The 23657-nt window shown below is 38.4% G+C and overlaps 2 protein-coding genes across 3 annotated transcripts; one reads left to right on the top strand and one right to left on the bottom strand.

Annotated features, from left to right (window-relative positions):
* Nucleotides 1–4424: 4424 nt before the first annotated feature.
* Nucleotides 4425–18864, top strand: gucy2f (guanylate cyclase 2F, retinal). Its single transcript, XM_015010651.2, has 19 exons — nt 4425–5486; nt 5572–6376; nt 7649–7950; nt 8859–9213; nt 9314–9398; nt 9489–9585; nt 10232–10357; nt 10698–10778; nt 10952–11128; nt 11223–11379; nt 12116–12265; nt 13371–13519; nt 13612–13775; nt 13858–14050; nt 14135–14309; nt 15330–15428; nt 15520–15614; nt 15704–15789; nt 17390–18864. The coding sequence occupies exons 2-19, from the start codon at nt 5647–5649 to the stop codon at nt 17469–17471; spliced, it is 3303 nt and encodes a 1100-aa protein (XP_014866137.2). The 5' UTR covers nt 4425–5486; nt 5572–5646; the 3' UTR covers nt 17472–18864.
* Nucleotides 18865–19936: 1072 nt separating this feature from the next.
* Nucleotides 19937–23657, bottom strand: serpinh1b (serpin peptidase inhibitor, clade H (heat shock protein 47), member 1b). Of its 2 annotated transcripts, XM_015010659.2 has the most exons (8): nt 23541–23628; nt 23119–23150; nt 22115–22258; nt 21787–21979; nt 21405–21675; nt 21220–21318; nt 20899–21131; nt 19937–20812 (listed from the first exon to the last, which is right to left on the bottom strand). In XM_015010659.2, the coding sequence occupies exons 3-8, from the start codon at nt 22231–22233 to the stop codon at nt 20510–20512; spliced, it is 1218 nt and encodes a 405-aa protein (XP_014866145.1). In that variant the 5' UTR covers nt 22234–22258; nt 23119–23150; nt 23541–23628; the 3' UTR covers nt 19937–20509. The 2 variants fall into 2 exon arrangements, with proteins under 2 accessions (XP_014866145.1, XP_014866143.1); XM_015010657.2 differs by lacking the exon at nt 23119–23150 and having other exon boundaries at nt 23541–23657.

Raw genomic sequence — 23657 nt, 5'->3', positions numbered from 1 at the left:
GGCCAAACAACAGCACTTCCGGAGAAGGATTTCCAAATTAAAAGGTTTCAAATTCAATTTGAAACAAATTAACTTGAAGAAATTTGATTTAGAGAGTGAGTTTTGTTTTTCCAATGAGGTTATAACCTTCAAGAAAGTTGTTTTTAATCCGGGAAATCTTAATGCAACATATTTTTCCAAAATTGGTAGTAAGTAGCAGTCCCATTTCTTACTCCCTTTCGGTATGTTTTTATTTTTAAAGCTCAGCTCATAAAACATCCGGTCTTTGTCCAGGGCTATTGAGATGTCGCTGCCTTCTTGCGCCCCCTTGTGGAAATGTGTCAGTAAAAAAGCGTTGCGCAACCAAACAGCAGTTTGTTTTACTTCCCCCTCAAGTTAACTTCTCTGATTGAAGTGATAAGAAATAATGTGAACGGAAACAGACTTTTTCTGTGGCTGTGCTGCCTTCTCGATAATTCTAATTCTTAAGCTCACACAAAATCACCCTAGATACAGTGCTTTGATGTGCCCTGCAACTGTTATGACTACTCTGCAGACTACAAAATAATAGTTATGGTTATGGCTACAGCAAACATTACTCATAGTACCCAGTGATCATAGTCAGACAGCAACTTCTGTGTGTTACCTCAGCACACTCTTTAAGGGTAAAGGCCTCAAATTCAGAAATATTCTTCTGTTTATGTATCTTGATCAAAAAAAAAAAAAAAAAAAAAAACTCCAGGGGCTCTTTTTATAAAATTTTCCCCAGGGATGGAGGAGATTTTAATGTAGTTTAGTGCATTTCTTTGATCAAATGTACAGTTCTGACAAATGTTAATTTAATGTCCTTAACATTTAGTCATTTGTGTTCATCACAGAATCAGTTCCTCATTTATTCTTAGAGAATGAGAATGCCTTCACACATACATCAATTGTTTCCATACATTTCTCTATTGGTTTTGGACATTTGTGTTTATGTCATATCCCTCAAAATCATTTATTCTTTTGAGTGGTAAGTAGTCATGCCCTGCACAACTTAAAGTCCTCATTTCATTGGTTGAGTCATTACATAAAAATATGTTGAACAGGTGATCAAATCTGTAATGATGCATTTTTTTATCCTTTTTTTATTTTTTATGTCACCCAAATTGAACAGTTTCTCTCAGATGAACCTTACCTTTCACTGATGTGGAGGAATGTGTGTGTGTATGTGTGTGTGTGTGTGTGTGAATCATTAGTTGTAATCAATAATGAACTGAGTGACATAGTGTGTACCACTTGATTTTGGATGTGCAAGCATGATTTTCAGTACTGTGTTGTATGTTCCAATTCAGTCCTCTTATGGCTGCGGTGTCGCTTTTATCTGTTCACAGATTCACCCAAAGGATGTTTCTTGCATATAGCAAAAGCAATTTTCACAGCATTGCTTTTTCACAATGCTATGAACAAATAAGAATTGTAAAGAGTATTCATCCATCCATTCATTGTCTTCTGCTTATTCCAACAGACGGTAAGGTCGGCAGTCAAAGCAGAGAAGCCTTTGACTTCCCTTTCTTCAGCTTCTTGGACCAGCTCCTCCTGAGGAATGCCAAGTCGTTCCCAGGCCAGCTGAGAAACATAGCTCCTCTATCATGTGCTGGATCCCCCTCTATGTCTCCTCCTGGTGGGATATTTCCAGAACACCTGAGAGTGGAAACTTGGAGGCATACTCACCAAATGCCTGAGCCACCTCAACTGACTCCTTTCAATGTGGAGAAGTAGCTGCTCAACTCTCAGTCGTGCCCAGATCACTCCATCTCTAAGAATAATCTATCTATCTATCTATCTATCTATCTATCTATCTATCTATCTATCTATCTATCTATCTATCTATCTATCTATCTATCTATCTATCTATCTATCTATCTATCTATCTATCTATCTATCTATCTATCTATCTATCTATCTATCTATCTATCTATCTATCTATCTATCTATCTATCTATCTATCTATCTATCTATCTATCTATCTATCTATCTATCTATCTATCTATCTATCTATCTATCTATCTATCTATCGACTGATGGACGGATGGACAGATAGATGCAGTAATTTAAGCATGAGGAGACCCTACCAAGTATTGAAAGTATAGAAGTGAACATACTTTTTAGAAGCCTCACATTTGTACTTAAAACATCCACTTTTGATTTGTCTAATGTGATATTCTAATTTGCTTACCTGTAAGACATAGTCTTTAAAATTGAAAATAAATACATAAATAAAAGCTTGAAACATTTTTCTGTGTGTAATGAATCTCTATGAAATGTCCCGCTTCACTTTCTGAGATGACTGGCAAGAAACATTGCACTTTTAGGGAATATTCTAATTTTCTATGTGGTAATATATGTTCGGTATACTCACTTCTTCAACATTAGTCACAGATGTTCACCTGTGTCACTGTCCGCTAGGTGGCAGTAGATGTAAAGCTATCATCACTAATGGGTTACTGAATGACAGAGAGGATTTACAGAGGCCTCAGACTTGGAGGCTTAAGATAAATGTGTAATCCATAACAGCCAATTTCCAGACACAATCTTTCTACCAAATTCTCTATTTAAATCAAAATTAAACAAAGTTTAGGAGTAATAATTATTCACCATTGACAGTTGCAAAAAACAAACAATAAAGACAAAATTATTTATAAAACTACTTGAATTTTGTTTCTCTCTTTTGTTCAGAATGATTTTATATAGGTAAATAGGATATTTATTATATTATATTATATTATATTATATTATATTATATTACACTAAATTACATTACATTACATTATATTATATTATATTATATTATATTATATTATATTATATTATATTATAAAAAAAATCAAAGGTGTCTTCTAAGCAAATTGTCTGAAAAGCACAACTGTTTGAAAAAGACAAAAGCACCTAAAAATGTAATATTCCCTGCGTCTCTATTTAGCATTCACTAATTAATTCCTTTTTATTCAAACCTTGCTCTGTTTTATGGCCATGTTTAATAATTCATTTTCTTCCCATTCACTCGTATTTTCCTTTGTTTTTCTTCATAAGATTAAATGATCTGCGATTTTTCTTACGGAGTATCCATATACATTTTTATACATTTTAAACTATTTTCTTCTATCAGAGGTTGATCACTTTCAGATATCCTTCTGCATTTGATCAGGAGCAGCACCGTGTTGTGTTTTGTTCTCTGCTCACTCTGTACGACATTGCGCTGTGTCATCACTTCTATCCTCTATTCCTGGATGCGGGACATGGTTGTCAAGGTGTTACGTTTAAGAGGCTCTTCAGCTTATGAGGGATGTAGGTCATCAAAGGTGGCTTCACTTTATGCCTAAAAGCTTTTATATGACAAATAATATTGCATAATATTAATATTTTCTGTTTAGAATTAAAGAAAAGGCATTAGTTTAGATAGTCATATCTTTCGGATAAAGAAAATTTTTAAAATATTTGAATGTCTTAGAGACAGGGGTGGGTCAGTCTATCTCTGTCTCACTCACACAGACAGCTGTGACCTGATGTTTGTTGGAATCACCTCTGACTTATTTCCATCTTCCTGTTTCCTAATGATCATTACCATTTAGTTTTAATGTCCCTCTTTTGATCCCATTTTTAAAAATTCTTTCAACCAGCCTTTGATTTGTCCTTAATTTGCTTATTGCATGATAAACAACTCCTCACATTGGGCTGACTGATTTTTAAAAAGGATTCTAAAAAATCTGACGCAGGCAAAACACAGCAGGGCTCTGGGAATTATGGGGATGGCCCCTGTGTTAGCTCTAATTACTCCTTCTCTACCAGGAAACAAATTCATTTGATGTGTGGGACCCACTGTACTGTGGGCATATTAGGCCAATTAAATCACAGTGCTGCCAGCTTGGTGCACTGTGGCTGACGTTTGTTTCCATGGTGAGAAACATGATCCCTCAATCCTTACACATTACAGTTGTTTATGAAATAAATGAAGTGCTTCACAAGGCTATCCATACCCCTTGAACTTTGCATTTTTCAATGCTATAACTACAAGCATCAACAGAAAAGGTGTGAACCCACGGAAAATTTGGTCATGCTATGGGAAGGTTCCTTCATCAGGGATGGTAAAACTGGTATGATGGAAGAATGTATGGAGCTAAACATAGAACAATCCAGGAAAACAAAATGTATCAAAGATTTGAGGTTCAACCTCCATCAGAATCCATCCTTCCAATATCTAGCATGTTTATTCCAGCACCCACCTCCATCGACCAACAGGTGAGAGGCAGGGTACACACACTGGACGACACAGAGACAAACAGGACAAACAAACATGCACACACTCCGACGGACAATTTAGAGAGACCAATTAACCTAAAAGTCATGTTTTTGGACAGTGGGAGGAAGCCAAAGTACTCAGAAAGAACAAACGCATGCACAGGGAGAACATGCAAACTACTAACTCATGAGCTTGAGTCAATCTACAAATTAGAGACAGTAAATTTACAAAAATACAGACATAGTCCAAAAGACAAATCTAAATGTATGTCAGTTATTTTAGTAAATTTATTAATAAAAAAAAATCTGGAAAACTATTTGTATTTTCCTTCCATTTCATAACAAATTACTTTAGTCTATCAAATAAAACCACAGTAAAACATATTAACACATTGGTTGTAATGTGAGAAAATGTTAAGGGGTACAAATAAGCCTTTATGTAGGCATCTGACTTTGACCCTGCATAAAATGCATTCACCTTGCCTCTCAAATTTATAATTGAACAAAAATATATTTGAGTCTATAATGTTTGAAGAAGAAGGCCTCGAAAAAGGCATTTAAACTAGACTAAGGCCTGCTGTCAATCCTCTTACATTGTGCCTCATTGAAAATGGATTAGTGAGTAACACCTGCGTTTGGGCCGCCAGGTCACTTTGGTAGGATTTCACTGAATGGACCTGACCGACACAAGCCTCCCATGTAGCTAATACCATAACACTCAACTTCTTTTTTTTGTTTTTATCGTAATAAGAATCCGACGCTATATTTTTCCTACTTCTTCTATTTCTTCTTCCATTTTTTTCTGTTTTGTTGTGTGTTTCTTTTTTTTTTTTTTTTTTTTTTTTTTTTTTTTTTTTTTTCTTTTTTACCACGTATGGATTATCTGACACCAAAAGGAAATAAAATGCCTGTCAATTTTGAGACATGTTGTCTGCGGACTCTACTGTTTGTGGAAACGCACATGAGCCTTCAGAGACGCTGAAGGGAAGATCGTAAGTAGCTCTCCAGGGTGCTGAAGTTGTCTCCAAACGCCTAGACGAGCCTCCTGAGCTCTACTTGTCACTTGCAGCCCATAATCCTAACGCAATGAGCGGGTTGAGTCTTCATCTCAGCGACACCGGAGTGGACAGGTGAGGATCTGGGATGAAGAGAGACGCTCAGATCCTAGGGGGAACCCGTCAGATTGTTTCATCGGATCCCGGAGATGTTCAGATGGTAGGGAATACATGGTAGGTGCGCGGGGGTGTCACTGAGGATAAACGTTTATTTAGAAAGAAAACTAAGTCTGATATCTGTTTATGTTTCCGTTTGCAGGCATCATGGGTGTGAAAAAAACGTAAGTTAATAGTGAATAAGATTATTCACTACCTTGGACAACCTGGAAGGACAATGCAACATACTCCTCCAAATGGTTGGGACTCCAACCATCCATGTGTGCCCATAATAAAGAGCAGACAGACTTTACCGACGCTCCCCCTTTGTAACTTCCTGTTATGGGTTCTGTTAGGGGTCCTCACCTTCCCCTGCTGCGTTCACTGTCTAATCTTCAAAGTGGGGATTTTGGGGCCTTGGAACTGCGACCCTGTTTACTACAGGGCCCTTCCCACCGCAGCTGCCAGGCTCGCTGTGAGCAGGATCAACGGAGACCCCGGTCTGGATCTAGGTCTAACAATGGACTTCATTGTCCTGCAGGAACCTTGCGAAACCTCAAAAGCCCTCACGGCTTATATTTACTACGATTCTTCAGCAAACGCGTTTGTTGGCCCCACCAACCCGGGATACTGCGTCGCCGCGTCCCTGCTGGCCAAGAACTGGGACAAGGCGCTGTTCTCCTTCAGCTGCATCACCTACGAGCTGGAGCGCATGTCTGGATACCCAACTTTTGCAACGACAGTCCCGTTTCCAGTGGACGTGTTGTTCACCGTATTTAAACACTTCAGGTGGGCCAGCTCGGCGGTGGTCTCTTCCAATGAAGACATCTGGTTAGACACCGCTGGGAGAGTGGCTTCTGGCTTAAGGAGGAAGGGGCTTCCAGTGGGTCTTGTTACAGCCATGGGTCTGAACGATACGGAGGTAGAGAGCACGTTGAGAAAGATCCAAAACGCAGGAGAAATAAGGGGTAAGTTTGACTTTAGATAATTAACTCACTGTTTTGTTTTAACTTAAAAATACACGAGGGGCCTTGCAAAAGTGTTTCACATTTTGCAACATTATAAGTGCAATTTTTTTTTATTTGGGAATTTATGTGCTAGAGTAAGGTGCAAACAAAAATTGAGTAGAGCCACAATTTTTTACGGTTACAGCTGGAAGACTAAAACCAGCTGTAACTGGTTTTAGTCAGTTACTAAAACCAGTTAGTAACTGGTTACTAATTTGCTATATTTCCTATAGCAAATTGAGGTAATTGAGCAAATTACCTCAATTTGCTATAGGAATATAGCAAATTGATGATGTTTGGACTGCTAAGTTGGCTGCAGTTCAAACATCATCACTTTTCATGCCTTGCAACGTTGGTAATTGGATTTTTGTCTAGACTTTGACTGGGTCACAGCAGGGCCGAGCGCAAATCTTGACACCGCACCTACTAATGGCACTTCCGGTTCATATCATGACCAGTTCCCATATCTCCACATCCACCATAACAGAATGTACTAACACAACGTTTAACTTTGGAGATGGCGTATTCGGAGAAATGTATGTAGGATTTTGCATCTAAACAAAAGAAAAAAGTTTCATTTTGGTCAATTCACAAGAAGACTTTCTCCCACATATTAGCTTTGTTCCCTACAGAAACATTGTGATCAATTAAGCTGAGCTATCAAAAGCTCGGCATCATCTTTTATAACCTGGAATTGATTTTTATTTTCCTCAATTTTCTTTCTTTTTTTTTGTCTTCGCTCTTTTTCTTGAGCGTTATGCTATGATTATTCACTTACAATACCATGAAGTTAGTGAAACAAAATATGAGAAAGTTTAAGCGGTCACAATACTTTTGCAAGACACTCTGTAGATTTGTATCGGTTCTATTTACACAAGAAGTACAAAGTAAGCCTATCATTCCACAAAATGCCAAACCACTTCTTGTATTTTTACTCTAATCATGTTCGTTTTTACCTCCATCATTGCTAGTTTGTCTACTTCATAGATTGTTTTATAGTGAGGTTATCACAGCTATTGAAAAAAAATAGAAAATGGAAGAGTTATGTACAAAATGGTTGTCTCAGCAATAAGCGCAGTGACTTGTACATTATAAGCAACTAGGCTACCTTTTTAAGTGATATCATATTGTCAGAGGTTAGACACATCTTGTTGGAATTGATGAAATTATACATAAATAACTGTACTAGCTGCAGAAGTACAAACATACTGATACCACCATTATTTTTTTCAGTGATCATAATGTGCATGCACTCGATCCTGGTTGGTGGAGAATACCAGGCCACTTTTCTCACAATCGCGCACAAGATGGGCATGACTTCAGGAAACTACGTGTTTGTGCCCTACGATACTCTCCACTACAGCGTTCCCTACAGCAATGTCTCCCACCTCGCTCTCCAAAACAACAGCCTTCTGAGGAAGGCCTACGACGCCGTCCTCACCATCACTGTGGCCTCCGAGCTGCTGTCCTTCAACGAGGCATTCACTGCAGCCAAGAGGAGCCAGGAGATGACACTGCCAGTGGAGGCGGAGCAGGTAGGGAGTGTTTGAATGTCAGATCTGTAAACATGTCCACCTTTCTCTATTGCTTTCAAATGTCCACACTAGTTTTTCTGTTAGCATCACAAAGCCCAAGATACACAGCATATACGTGAAAGATCAAATTGTAGAAAATTTAAAAGTAGGGTTAGGTTTAAAACAATAAACTTTAATCCATGTGAGAATGTAAACTTAGAAAGACGTAAACGTCTGTTTTTATCTAGGAATCCTGTGCCTCAAATATGGCCTTTAAGGAAGTGTAACAAGATTAAACTCACTGAAAGCCATAGATAGTCCTAGTTGAAGTTTGCCAGAAAGATGTAGGGAACACGACAAATTTGTAGAACAAAGTGCTCTGGTCAGATGAGACCATAATGTGATTGGTTGTACATGCATTATGCTTTGAATCATGGAAAGCAAACTCTGTACAGCAGCCTGATCACACCCTACTCATGCAACCACCATGAAAAATGATGGTGGCAGCATTCTGTGGGAATGCTTTCTGCAAAGATGGAACATGGTGATACAGGTAGAAAATCAGAGACTCCAAAAGACTTCAGACTGGTTGGAGGCTCACCTTCCAGCACTACAATGGTTCTAAACAAACAACCAGATGTACAATGAAATCAAAGCACTTCCATGTGTTTCATCTGCAAAATTCATATAAATTAAATCAGATTTGGTGGTAAGACTCACCATTATGTGTTGATTTGTCAGACAAAAGTCCGATAGCTGACATCAAATTATAGTTGCTAATATACCGTATATTATCTGTAAAGCATCTAAAAGTCTTCCACATTCTGAATTTGAACCATTCAGAATGTGGTTTTGCCTCTCTGTCTGCAACATGACCTAACATGCACTGACATCATTGCTTTCTCCTGCACTTGTACTGTACTTTACAGGTTAATCCTTTGTTTGGAACCATCTACAACAGCATATATCTGCTGGCCAGGTCCATTCATAATGCCAGGAAAGCTGGCATGCTTCTGTCAGGCTCAAATCTGGCCTACTTCTCCAAGAACACAAGCTTCAACGGCTTCAATCAGAAGGTGCTGGTGGATACAAGTGGGGAGGTTAAGACCAACTATGTTATTTTGGACTCCGACAGCAGAAGCAGTCAGCTTTACCAGGCCTACATTGTGGACCTAAAGGCAGGAGAGCTTCGTTTTGCAGGAAGGTCTATCCATTTTCCAGGAGGATCCCCTCCAACGGCCGACTCCCGCTGCTGGTTTGATGAAAACGTCATCTGCACCGGAGGTACAAGGCCCTTTTAAGTTGGTGTTTGGTATCCACTCTTGCTTCACTTGTTCACTACAAACACTGCCAACCCTGTCAAGTCATGTGCTCTCATTTTTAGGTGTGGAGGTGTCTTACATAATAATAGTATTGGCTGTGATCCTCAGTTTGGCTGTAGGAGGGCTCTTCATAACTATTTACATCAGGTATGGTCTTACTGATATATAGTGATAGGAACGATTACATTCACTGAATGGCCTAATTAGAAAAAAATGTTTTCTGTAATCACTTGGCAGGAGGAGACTTCAACAAATCCAGCTGATCAAAGGGCCCAATCGCATCCTGCTGACTTTAGAAGATCTCACTTTTATTAATCCTCAGCTTAGCAAAAAGGCAAGCCGCAACCAGGCATTACCAATAACTTCATCTTAACATTGTTTATCTTAAAGCTATGTGCACACCACATTTGCAAAGCTTGCTAATTTGTATAAAGAATAATGTAATAGATCAAAGAACAAAGGAAGGTGTTTTTTTTAAGAATCCACAGATCAGGTTTAGTTTATTCAGAAAACTGAGACATAGAAACTGGTGACAGAAACACACTCATAGTGACAGGCAAATGGAGAAATGCAAACTGACACATAGGTAAAGTATAACACATAAAAATAAAAATCTGTACATTAAGGAAAAATTTGCAACATGCAAAAACATAGTTGCAGCTATCAAAGGACCAAACTCAACTTTAAAACAAATCTTAATAGGATAGTTACAAAAATATATTTGTAGCTCAAAGAGTAGTAAATTTTCCACAATGCGCCCCTTTAAAATTCACTTTCATTACTTCCTGTGTCTGACATTTTCTGCCTTGTGTTGCAGACATCAATTACTAAAGGTTAACACATTCTCTACATCAAAAGTATTAAATGCACAGGAAATTATTACTATATAACTCTGCATGATAAAAAATGATAGAGTTTTCTGAACTTTTGAAATTCTTTTCTATACATGGATTAAATCTGTTATGGTTGCTGTCACATAGAAAATTACCTTAGAGGATCTGAGTGAGTCCAGGAGCGCTCTGGATGAGAAGTCTGCAGACCCGTCCCACTCTGTTAACAGCATGCAGACGGCAACGCACGAGAATTCAAACGTCGCTGTGTATGAGGTGGGTCACAATGCTGTTGGACCTAATGGTATACAAACAGCAAGGATTTTAGACAGGTTTTAATTGATTAGATAAATATCAGAGTTTTTTTTTTTTTTTTAATTAGATTATTACTGATGAACGCATTCAAACTATTAAAGAGTTTCAACTTCTAAAGACAGTTGGGGAGAAAGCAACTGTATTAAACAGACAAAAGAGTTTAAGACCAGTTTTAAAATTTCCTTTACGATTTTAAGAATATTATTTTTGTTATGTCGTTTACTTTTTAATTTTTTTTTTCTTTTTTACTCAAAAGTACAATTTAACATCCATAAAGTAAAACATCTGTTTCATCTTGTAGGGTGACTGGGTGTGGCTCAAGAAATTTGAAGAGGGCCAATTCAAGGAGATGAAACAAAGCACAACAAAGATTTTCACAAAGGTAGGGCAGTGCATGGACACTTATTTCAGATGAATCAATGGTATATCATGCTAACAGCTTTCCGTAGATTATTGATAAACAGAACAGTAATCAGGACTTGGATAAATTTAGAACATATTCAATCAGTTCTAATTGAAGGTGGCATTATTACATGCTTGTTCTGTCTTCTGCAGATGAAGGACTTGAGAAATGAGAACGTGAATCCCTTCCTGGGCTTCTTCCTGGACTGCTTCATGTTTGCTGTGGTGACAGAGCACTGCTCTCGGGGCAGTCTCCAGGACCTGCTGAGGAACGAAGATGTAAAATTAGACTGGATGTTTAAGTCATCACTTTTACTTGATCTTATCAAGGTAAGCACTAATGTCACATCAACTTCTTAAATCTTCATTTTGTATGTTGTTTGCTGACAAATAAACAACAACGTCGAACATGTTGTGTTTCCAGGGTATGAAATATCTCCACCACAGGGAGTTCCCCCACGGCAGACTTAAATCTCGAAACTGTGTGGTGGACGGGCGCTTTGTTCTGAAGATTACAGACTATGGCTTCAATGAGCTGCTGGAGTCTCAGAAAGCTTCCTTTGAAGAACCGCCACCTGAGGGTAGCCTGTCTTTTGTTTTAGAAAATACAGAGAGGTGGGAAGAATAGAAAAATAACCTACTTAAGTTGCTATACAATGTTAATATAGTAAAATTTTACTTCAGTTCAAGAGCAAATAACTGTGAGAAAAGTTCACTTAAGTGAAAATTAACCTAGTGAAATAAACTCAGAGTAAATATTACCAATTTTACAACAGAAGAAATAAAAAATTAAGAGACTAAACAATAATGTGTGGAAGTAGAAGACCTAATTACCCAAATTGTGTAATTACGGTTCAATTAAAGCTAGTATTTTAACTGTTCCTCTTCCATAAATCAATTTTATGAATATTTTTCCAAGATGTTGAATGTTTCAGAACAGACAAAATACTTTCCTCTTATCACTGTGAGTCTGACATGTTATAACTTGTGCAATAAGGCTTTTTCTGTCACATCAAGACATGTCTTTGATTAACTGTGTTTTATGCGTTTTACATACTGTTACTGTTACATACATTTCTGTATCTACTGCACAATATATTTATTCAGTATTTACACATCAAATAGATGCATGTTATAAAACCTTTATATTCACTTTTAGGGTTTTTGGTCTAAATACAGACTCAATTACGGTAGCTTTAATCTCAGACAGTGAGAAAATAATATGTATGTATCTTTTTATTTGGTGTATGTAAATATATCTTATTAACTATAACTGCAATGACATATGAGTGTTTCTCTTTCTTTCTTTTTTCTCAGAGCTATTCTGGACAGCCCCTGAGTTCCTGAGGGACCATACAAATTTCCGTAAAGGAACTTATAAAGGAGATGTTTATAGTTTTTCTATAATTCTTCAGGAGGTTGTAGTGAGAGGGCCACCGTACTGCATGCTGGATTTACCCTCTGAAGGTTTGTCCAAAGAGGATCTGTCTGCTCCATTACTTAAATACATATTTTGTATCGCATGTAACTGTTATGCGCATCAGTTTGGTTGTGTTGTTGTTCTATGCATCTTAACTGAATACAAGAATTTGAAAAGAATAATTTAAACTGTTTGCACAACAAATTTTATCTTCACATTAGTTCCTCCCAACTATTTAATTTTTTTAACAAAATGCTTGTCTTTTGAGAAGAAAGCTGGAAATATGCAAAAAGCTGCCTAACTGTACATGAAGCAAGATCTCAAACTTAAGCACAACAGTTTTTGACCTTTTGACTTTTGAGAGTCAAAAGGTCTCTAGTTGGATATAATTTACCAACTAGAACCAAAGCTTTAGCATCATACCATTTGTAATTTCCCTTAAAATATGATTGTAAATAATCAGTTTTTAGCAAATATTAGTTGCAAAACTACACCAAAAATGAATATGGAACTGTCCCCTGCAAAATTACTGGTACCATGTTCTAGACCTTGGATAAATATATATATTTTTTATTCCAGATATATTTTCACACTGACAAATTTAGAATCATTCCACACATTATCTTTAAATTTATGAACTTATCTGTATGCATGAATGCCTAACCATTCCCTATGAAATACATGAAAAATGTTAATTAAATGTTTTGCTTTTTAAAAATGAATCAGTGTTTGTGAACTTTTGCTTGCTTAGTAATCTCACATAGGACCTCATTTATATAAGCTTTTTAAGAAGGGGAAACAGAAGACAGCATGCCATTCAAAACAGGGAGATGTGTGCTGATCTATAGATGACAGGAAAACCACTACAAGTAAATAGCCCCCCCTTAATTTGCTTATATTTACAGTCAGAGCTTAAACTTAAAATGTTTAAGGTAAAAGATCGAAACCTGTTGAATAGAATTCAGCTGGTGTTTTTAGTAGAACTTACCTAAATTAAAACCTTTGCATTTTGTTGCATCATATTTTCCACTGTTTTCTAATTGATTTGAATGGCAGAATGCTAAGTTGTAGCACTCTGATTTAGTAAAATATTGCCTCTGTTCAAAATACAACAAATGTGTCCCGTTTCCTTATTTTTTTTTTTGTGCCCAGAAATCATCCGTAAAGTAAAAAAACCTCCACCAATGTGCCGTCCCACAGTCGCACCGGATCAGGCTCCACTTGAATGTATTCAGCTAATGAAGCAGTGCTGGAGCGAACAGCCTGACCGCAGACCAACTTTTGACGAGATCTTTGACAGGGTGAATTTTTGCATACCATCCTTTGCTCCTGTTATCTAATCTCTCAACATCATCAAACCCATTAAATACATTTCATTTTCTATGTGAAACAGTTCAAGATTATTAACAAAGGCAAGAAGACCAATATCATTGACTCCATGCTGAGAATGCTGGAGCAGTACAGCTCTAATCTGGAGGATCTCATCAGAGAGAGAACAGAGGAGCTGGAGGTGGAAAAGCAGAGAACGGAGAAGCTGCTTTCTGAGATGCTCCCACCGTGAGTTAGCGAAGCAACACACTCGCACACTGTAAGTGTTTGCTACACTTCCTTTAAATGTGTCCCTATGTCTTCTGTCCAGTTCTGTTGCTGAGGCTCTTAAAACGGGCGCCTCAGTGGAGCCAGAGTACTTTGACCAGGTGACAATCTACTTCAGTGACATTGTGGGTTTCACCACCATCTCCTCGCTCAGTGACCCCATCGAAGTGGTTGACCTTCTGAATGACCTCTACACACTGTTTGATGCTGTGCTCAGCAACCATGATGTTTACAAGGTCAGAGAATTATGTTGAGTTTGTTAGCATCGCTTGCATAAAGTTCACATGGAATGACACTAGCTAATCTGTGAATTTGATCAGGTGGAGACCATTGGGGACGCCTACATGGTAGCATCGGGTCTGCCTAAGAGGAATGGCAACAAGCATGCCGCAGAGATCGCCAACATGTCTCTGAACATCCTCAGCTCAGTGGGCTCATTCCACATGCGACACATGCCAGACGTGCCCGTCAGGATACGAATAGGAATTCACTCAGGTGGGCTTAAAGAAAGCAACGCTGACTAATGACCCTGAAAACATTACATAATATGTATTTTCCTTTGGGAAACTGAAGTTTGAGTCCTACAAAATTCACATTAAAAAACAAACACATTTCTGAACAGGATTTGTATACAGGCATTAGCTTAATCGAAGAGATTAAGAATACTTATCAAAAATGAGTGTTTCATAATTTCAACATGACTTGTGTGTTTATTCTTTTGCTGAATTCGTCATAACACTGGAAGATGTTTGGTTTTGACTTGATTAAGAAGTACTCAAGTTTGAACCAGTTTTTGTTGTCTAATAACAGTGCCATCAGACATTTCAATGAAATCATCATGTGCACTAATTTCATGTTAATTTTGGACTTTTAGTGATTGATTTTAAAAGATTTTTGTACACGTTGGAATGATTATCCAACAAGTTTAAAAATAAATGTAGAAGCTTGAACTAGTGGCTTTCCTCTACTCCACACAGTGCTGGACTGCATTTACTGTATGGTGGAGTGCATACACTTTCTGTATGGCTTTGGGAAGCTTGATATTAACCTGCTTTATCCATTCCAAAACATTCTTTATGGAACATCCAACAAAACAAAACAAAACAACAACAAAACAAATGCAAGGCATACTTAAAACCAGGAGTATCCAAGTTCCAAGCATCTTGCTGTTGATTTGAAATAAAGTTGAAGATATTCAAAGTCCAGACTTCAATAGACTGAAATGTGGTGGCAGGACTTTGAAGCAGCAGCTCATGCATGAAAAGTCTCCAGTTTATTTGAATTAAAATAGCGATGCGAAGAATAATGGACCAAATTTCTTTCAGAGCGATTTAAAACACTCATTGTCAGTTATCCCAAGACCTAAAAGACAATGGTTAGGTCAATCACTGTTTCAAACAGGCTCAAGGGTTCATTTTAACTGTACTGTACAGGAGTTATTGAAGTGTGTGTTTTTTTCAACATCCTCCCTTCTCTCTGCTGGTTTACTTTGTCCATTTGTTCTTTTTCCTCAAGGGCCCTGTGTTGCTGGGGTTGTAGGACTGACCATGCCTCGCTACTGCCTTTTTGGAGACACCGTCAACACTGCCTCTCGTATGGAATCCACCGGGCTGCGTCAGTATCCCGTACACATTTACTCAACATTGTGCTGCTCTGTCGTATGTCCCATTTACCTCAGTCTTTTAATGTCTTCTTCCCCTCTCAGCTTATAGAATCCATGTAAATTGTAGCACTGTGAAGATCCTGCGTTCTCTTAATGAGGGATATAAAATAGAAGTTAGAGGCAAGACAGAGCTGAAGGTAACAAACGTGGAAAATGTCACAGAATAATTATTTCTACTGCTTTTACAATGGACCTGATCAGATAACTGTTTGCTCCTTACTTGCAGGGTAAAGGTATAGAGGAGACATACTGGCTTGTCGGGAAAACCAACTTTGCAAAACCTTTGCCAAAACCACCAGAAATAAGACCAGGGTAAGAGTTCTTATCTTACAGCACTGTTTTACGTTGCTTTATCAAAATGAGAAACATATAATATGAGCAACAACGCCAGCAACATTTCACTGTAAACTCACTCACTTTGTCATGTTACAACCCGAAACTGCAAAACCTTTTATTGGGATGTTGTGTGTTGCACTGAAATAAAGAGAAGCAAAGATAGTGAAGTGGAAAGAAAATGAAAACTAGTTTTAGTTTTTTAAAAAATGTCTTCTTGACAAGTGGTGGGGAAAAATATGGGGTACATTTGTATGCAGCTCTGCAGAATCAACCAGTTTTTGCTACAATTACAGTTGCCTTTTGCAGTATGTTTCCCTCTGCTTTACACATAGGTAGTAAAATATTTACCCTTTCGTCTTTGCAGATTAGTTGGAGAACATCAATTCTCCAACTAATCGAAGACTAGTCAAAAATTCTCAATTGGGTTACGGTCCAAGCTTTGACTGGCCCATTCAAACATATAAATGCACTTTTATCGGAATAATTCCATTGTTGACGTGGTTATATTTTCGGGTTAATTTCCCTGCTTACCCCAAAAGATGGATCTTCACCTCAATCTCAAGTATTTTGCAAGATTCCTTCAGGATTTTTCTGCTGAACAAAATCATCCCCCCCAATGCTCTAACATAGGAATGATGTTGGTGGCGATGTGCAGTAATAGTTTTGAACAATAAGTAATGTTTAAATTATAGCCCAAAAATGTAATTGTCTGCCATGTAGCTTATGGCATAAATGTAAACAAGATTTGTTACAGCTTCCTTCAAATGTGCTTTTTTTTCTTGTCACTCTTCTTTAAAACCCAGATTTGTGAGGTTATGACTTAAAAAGAAGTTATCCTGTCTCTAGATTCTTCCACCTGAGCTTTGGATCTCTGGATTGACTTTTTTTTTTTTTTTTCAATTAATGGCCCCATTGACATTGGATGAATGCATTATTTTACTTCTAAATTATGATTGCATTGCATAATATCAAATGGTCTGAAGAAGCTGTTTATGGTTGTAATACGACATGTTGTGAACAAAACATTTAGGGGTATTGGTGAGTTTACAAGGCATTGCATTTTCATAACTGTCTCCAATAAACCTTGGACTGGTCCAAACTGCTGTTGTCAACAGGGAAGACAATCATGGGCTGAAACCTGAGGAAATAGCTGCGTACAGGAGAAAGAAAGCCGAGAAAAAGGCTTGACGGTCTCAGGTCAAATGCAGGAGGTATAGATCAGCATGCTGCCTGGTGTTGTGCTGTGGTTGGTTTACTGTTGCTTTAATATGATTGCATCCTCTGAGTCTCCACACCCACAACTTCCTGTTATTGATTTCCGAATCTTGTTGATTGATAATCTCATTAATCTCTTGATCTGATCGCCTTCCTCCTCTTCTCCTTGAGTGGATTGGGGGAAGGGCTTGTTTACTGCATTCATTCTCTTTTGTGTTGGCTGACAGATTTCCCCTTCATTTCTTTCATTTGTTGTTTGTAATAGTACTTTATATGTGTCTTATTTTCCCACCAATCTGTTTCCTAAAATAAGTTGCATTGTACAACAGAGGCTTCAACTCTACATTTTCTGTTAAACTAGGGACAACTGGCAAGAGATGGTGACAGAGGAGATCAAGACTCATTTCCGCAAGGCCAATAGGCAAGTGGACAAAAAAATCTGAATCAGTGAGAGGAAGAGGAGCAAATAAATCAAAGGACCTACAGAGGAGCACAGGACCGAGGCATCCAGATGAAGAAAGAGAAGAAAAGCCGGGAGGAGCAAGCGCAGGGCTGAAAGCAGCACCCAGCCTCTCAATGTGGCTTAATGCAGACTTGTTTAAGAGGATTGTTCATCGACTGGCTAATCTCCCTTCAGCCAGCACAGCAGAACATGACGGTGCTAATGTAATGAGAATGGTCACATCACCTGGCTGCCTACCTGCTGCCAACAAGTACTCACTCTTTAATGAAGGTTGAACTCGTTCAATCCTCTCTGAAATCACTGGCCACTGCGTGGTCCACTACGTCAGGGCAACCGGAGGTTCATCCATCCAAAGACTGAACGCCCCAAACGCCTATTTCAAACTGAAATGTTTCAGTGAAAGCTGTTTTTAGTCAAGGTACAGAGTTGAGCCTGTTATGTAGCGGTTTATATTATTATTATTATTATTATTATTATTATTATTATTATTATTATTATTATTATTATTATTATGTGTTGTTAGCCATCCAAAGCTGGAAGGCGACGGCTGCTATTGTGTAAAATCAACTATTTAAAAAAAAAAAAAAAATCCTCCTTGCTAATTTTATTTGTTTGCAATGGAGTGGACCAAGATTGAATTTGCACCCTCCAACAAGCTTTTTACAGTAACAACACTTACTATAGACTACAGTAAAGAAATGAGGTCAGCTTTTGGAAGGCACTGACAGAAAAATGAAATAATTTTTTTTTTTTTTCATAAAATAGTGTTTACTGTGAAATCTTGAGGTCCCTTAATAAGACAAATGCTTTGCAAAGCTCAGCAATGATCTCCCAGAGAAAGCTGGTATTGTAAGGCTTGATGTCTGCACTTTAACTTTCAGAAAATTATCTAATTGTTTAAGTGTTATGTGATTCTGTAATGACAAGGAAGTAACTTTTTAGTTTTTGTTTTCTTTTCTTAAAGTCTTGATAGATATTATCAGTGGTCCTAAGGAGTTTATTCTCAGATAAATTTCCCAAAATTACTTTGCTCAGTTAATTTATTTTTATTTTTATTTTTTTAAAACCAAATCAGTAACACTGATTGGTGAGTTGCTTCTCCTCAGAATAGTGGCCTGAGCAAGAGCAATTGTGCCACTGAAGCAAGGTTAGAAAAAACCTCCTCATTCTTCTCAAGGAGCAAATGTGAAAAATTTGCTGAAGTTAATAATCGTTCTTGGAAAATTCTGCCTGTAGTTGCAGTGAATTTGTTGCTTCTGTATAAAATCACTTTTATGCTTTTATTAAGAGTAACACTCCTGTTCAATTAGCATCAGTCGTGCATTTGGAAAATGACTCATTTAAAGTGTTTTGAAACAATGGTTTGGATTTAAAGTTTCAATAAGTTTCTCCTTTATGTCAGGAAAACATACAAATACAATTCAATGTAATGTGTCATGTTTCCATAAGAGATTAGATGGATGTTATCAATGTCTTTTGTTGATAAAATAAAATCATTTTAAAGTGAAAACAAAAATCAGTGATGAAAGAAGTAATTTGGACAAAAGAAGAGCATTCTTAAATATGTTGATTTGCCTAAGCCCTAACCTTGCAGCAGATGTCATCATAAAGAAATTCAACAATACCTTTAAAAGGATTTTTTTTTTCAAACTCCAACAATCCTTGTAGGCTGATGAGCTTAATGTTCTTTATTTTAAAAAAGATGACAGCAAAGTCTGTGATAAATGTGTATAGTGTGTAATTATCTGAATGTTGTATGTCTGATCACTGCAATACGAAGAAAAATCTACATGTAAATAATTACCATACAAATAAACCATTGATTTGTATCACTTTGTCCACATAAATGAATAGTCTTTACCATTTATCACCACAAGGAGGTGCTGTTGCATTTATAGTTGTAAGTTTGCTAATGCTTCTTCATCATGGTAAAGCTCAAGCGCCGATTTGTTTTAAAGGAGTAAACTTTTCTCTGACGAAGTGTTACTGTGATGTAGCAGTAAGACTTGGGTTATATCTTTATCTGCGGGGTTATTACACTCGTCCCACTGCCACAATCCCGTTTTTTTTTTCTTTGTTTGAACTCCCTGTGAGAAATGTACCCAATCACCATGAGAGTCCTGCACTCCACTCTATTATTTGCAGTGCATGCATGTCTCTCCTCTATCAGGGACTTTCCCACAGAGTTCCCACTGAGGGTGCTGTTGAAGGTAGGAGTGGTTAGAAAGAAGTCTATGTATCTATGGTAGATTAGCGGTGCAAGAAGAGAGAGCCATCATTGTTAAATCTCTGCATTCCAGACTAGAGAGGAATGTTTGACCTCTAGCCAACTGGAAAGATTGTTATCTCACATTTGGAGCATGAATGCACACCGTGACTACACTTCAAAAAAAAAAAAAAGAAATGGTGCTCAATGAATTCAAAAAGCAGAACAGACACGCCAAATCTTTTTTGCTTTTGTTTTATTGAAAAAAAAAAAAAAAACATTAATACATGGTCACACTATTCCAACAGCTTCTTGTGGAAATATCTACAATGACACGATGACTGGGTATTGCTGGAAAATGATAATGAATTCAGCACCACATACTGCCACCTTTCAGTGCAAGGTGGTGGCAAAATAAAGAAATAAATGAGAGCTGCAAATTGAAACTTGTGCAAAGATCTTTTTTTTTTTTCTTTAAACATTAAAGATAATGCAAGAAAAAGCACAGGGAACGTGGTAATACCATCAGTGGCCAAACAGGTTTGGAAATTAAAAAATAAAAATCGTCATACTTAATATAAGTATGTCCCCTTTTGAGCCAACTGATGCTGATTATTGTGTGTTTTGACTTCCGAAGCTCAAAGTGTCAAAAACTAGTGTACTTAGAAATCCAGTCCACAGATTGTGTATTGGAATGTGCTCCTGAGGTAACAATCACGCCAATAAAAACACATCCACACACTCATGCATACAGTTTCCTGACAGAAATTCACAAGTATTAAATCTACCCAGCATGGTTCACAACTTTATCATTATAGCTCATCACGCATTTTATCCCCTTTGGGTCTAACCACTCTGCCGATGTACAGGATGGAGTTGGTCTTGTTGTCTTTCACCAGGAAGATGAAGGGGTGGTCTACGTAGAAGAGCTTAGGGTTCCTCAGCTTTTCTGTGCCGAAGATGCTTGTGTCGTAAGGGTTTCCATCCACGTCCAGCTCCAGGGCAGAAGCATGGAAGACGTTAGAGAGGTAGAGGTCCTTCTTCCCTGAGATGTTCGAGAGGTCTGCTTTGGATTTGTCCACCGCTTCAGTGAGGCCCAACTCAGCTAAATATTTCTACAGGAAGAGAAGACAACTGCTTAAGACTCTATAGACCGCTTATTATAAAATTCTCTGATGCAAATACTGACTGAAACATTTACCTGAAGGTTGTGACTGACTTCCAGTGAGATCTTGGGGAGGGAAATTGCCACGGCCCTGTTTTCCATCTTGCTCACCCAAGTGTCTACCTGCTTCTTTGTCAGCAGTTTCTCCAGGCGTTCCAGGGGCTCCAGGTGGTACGGCATGATGAGGATCATGGAGGCCTGCTTTTTGCCCAGAGGCATGTTCAGGATGTAGAGATTGTTCTCTTTGTCCTCATAGAAGTCATAGAGACCTGAAAGGAGACATCAGATGTCTTATCAGATGTGAGGATACAGCTGGGAAGACGCAACAAGATCACAAGCAGAGATGGCAATGCTCACCTGTGCGATGCATCATGGAAACTCCAACAGTGAAGGAGCGGGTAACCAGGAACCCGCGGTTGTCAACCATCTTTTCATGGAATCTCTCATCCCAGTGAGCTGTGGGTTAAAAAGAAAATCAGTTTCACACCTGGGAAGGGTTTAGATGGGATGTGCTGCCACGCCCTAACACTGTGTGCGCTTACGCTTGAAAAACATGGCGTTGACAATCATGGCTCCGTCTGGGTTCTGCACATCCTTGGTGATCTCTGGCAGCTTGCCGTCTGTTGACTTGGCTGCCCACTCATTGATGGAGTTCACTGCGCTCCGCTTGTCCCTGAAGTTGATCTTTGAGTGGTCGTAGTTGTAATGCTTCTTGCTGGTCTTCACAAAGTCATCGGCGAAGGAGACAGAGCTGGGGCCGTAGAGGCGGTTGTTGATCTTCCAGGTGGAGTTTCGGGTCTTTTGGTCACTCACCTGGTAAAACGCGAAATGTGAACGCTTAGTGCAAATGTTTAGAGGCTCTGACCTCAAACACCTTATTTTGACTACGAGAAGTTAAAATTTGCTCTTCTGTGCACTGTTTACCTCAGAGAGGAGCTCCGACAGGCCTGCATGCAGGTGCTCGTCCTTGAGTTTGTCAGCACTGAGGACAGTTTTCACCTGGGAGGCAGTGGAGGCCTTACCACCGAGAGCAACCAGCCCCAGAGAGGATGCCACAACAACAGGAGAAACAACAATGTTCTCTGTATTTTTATCCTGGGCCATCTTGTGGTACAAACTGGATTAAAAGAACAGAAAAACACATTAATTGCATTTTCTAAGAAAATGGCACTTAGGCTTCAAAATGCTGGAAATGATTTAAGCAGCAATTTTGCTAATTTGTTTTGCGGCCTCATTTTGAATCATAACTAACCTGAAAGCCAAGTTGGCACTGTTGTCAGCTAGCGTGTTAGCATGGCTGCTCAGCTTCTTGTCTTCTGCAGAGGCCACGAAGGCCAGCAAACAGAGAGCAACAGCTCTGGTCATCCACATCCTGTTTCACTTCGAGTGTGACAAACTGCAAGCAACAAAAGAAACAAGAAGAAAGAGGGTTAAAGGTAACCAAGTGTAAGATAGAAAAAAACATTTGATATCACGCTAAATTTCACAATTTCACCATTTTTTTGGACTCTTCAGAGCATTAAAGTCAGATTGAACTGGACCTTTGGTTCATAAGGTAGCTCTGCTTACAGTTCCAACAAGAGAAAAACCTGATCTAAGTTAGTCTATCTGCTAAAACTCTTAAATGTCCCTGGAGTCGACACAAAAAATCAAAAGTCGATGTGTTGGAAGGCTTGTGGAACCTACCTGATCTAACAAGACCCGAATACTAGTCCAGCAGTTTTACTGTCAAATTTTGTATTCCAATAGCAAGAATATCACAAAAACTGTTGAGCAGGAAGCAATTAAGCTTCAGTGAAAAACTTGTACTTTGGAGTGAGGGAGGAAACTGTGGCAGCAGGGCTGGTTCAGCCCACAGAGAAGCTTTGGAAAGCTTCCAGAAGCAGGCATGATCGTTGCCACGTCAGCAGCAATGAGGGGTACAGCTGAGAGCGACGGCCCCTTAAAGTCATGTTTCTCTTTGACCGAAGGCTGAAATATGATGCCTCACACTTTTCTGGATGAACTGCAATTAATGCAAGCTGCTGCAAATCTATGCAGTCAGTTAAATACCCATAAATTACTTTTTCAGTCCCCAAAGTCTGTGAGTCAGAGCTTCCTTCTCTGCCTTCCTCATTCCATCACTCAGATAAATAGCCTGAAGGTTTGAATAACCAGCTGCACCAGCATCCTGTTTCTTTTTCCAGAGAGATGTTTTCTGCATCTCTACGGTCTCACATTTATGCCACAACATGAATTAACTTCACTTATGGATACCTTGAGATGTTTTCATGTCTGCGATTTTCATTCTGAAAGACAAAAGGTTGAGGACGTAATCTCCACAGAGTAAAAAGTGGGACTTTTTCAGGCTCTTAGACAAACACTGTGTTGATATGCATGCTTCGTTTTCACTCCATTTAATTTATCTGAGGCTTGATTCTGTTTTTAAGCAGAAATACTCATTTTCTAAACTCCATCTCATCGAAACACTTTCATGTGCATAATCTGGTTAAATATGAAAAGAGTGCATCATTATTTTGGGACAGATTGCATAAAAATATTAGGTTTTAAAGAGAGTAAACAGTTGAAAAGTAAGACAAACCCACTGCTGTAAGGTTAACCCATGAAGACAAAGGAGTCGATTCACTGTCCATATTCCTTCCCTGGAAACAAATATGTTTATATCTTTTTATTCTCACCTGGCACAGATTCGCAGAGTCTCTCCGATCGGGTGCGTCCGGTGGGTAGCATAAAGGCACGACTCTCCCCGGCTCTATATATCCTTAGAGAGAATTTTCTGGAAGATGGGAATGGGA

Source organism: Poecilia mexicana, unplaced genomic scaffold, assembly GCF_051168715.1.
Source record: "Poecilia mexicana isolate PSO_F unplaced genomic scaffold, ASM5116871v1 scaffold_13, whole genome shotgun sequence".
NCBI classification, from domain to species: Eukaryota; Metazoa; Chordata; class Actinopteri; order Cyprinodontiformes; family Poeciliidae; genus Poecilia; species Poecilia mexicana.
The sequence above is the reverse complement of the archived record's forward strand: the minus strand, read 5'-3'. Positions and strand labels throughout refer to the sequence as shown.

Bases quoted from the DNA above. Each gene is read 5' to 3' on its own strand.
- gucy2f (XM_015010651.2), top strand. From the start codon at position 5,647: ATGCAACATACTCCTCCAAATGGTTGGGACTCCAACCATCCATGTGTG. The intron at 10,358-10,697 runs GTGGGTCACAAT...TTCATCTTGTAG, and splicing joins CAAACGTCGCTGTGTATGAG to GGTGACTGGGTGTGGCTCAA. The intron at 13,520-13,611 runs GTGAATTTTTGC...TATGTGAAACAG, and splicing joins TTGACGAGATCTTTGACAGG to TTCAAGATTATTAACAAAGG.
- serpinh1b (XM_015010657.2), bottom strand. From the start codon at position 22,233: ATGTGGATGACCAGAGCTGTTGCTCTCTGTTTGCTGGCCTTCGTGGCC. The intron at 21,980-22,114 runs GTTAGTTATGAT...CTTTTAATCCAG, and splicing joins AGTGCCAACTTGGCTTTCAG to TTTGTACCACAAGATGGCCC. The intron at 21,676-21,786 runs GTAAACAGTGCA...GCGTTTTACCAG, and splicing joins TGTCGGAGCTCCTCTCTGAG to GTGAGTGACCAAAAGACCCG.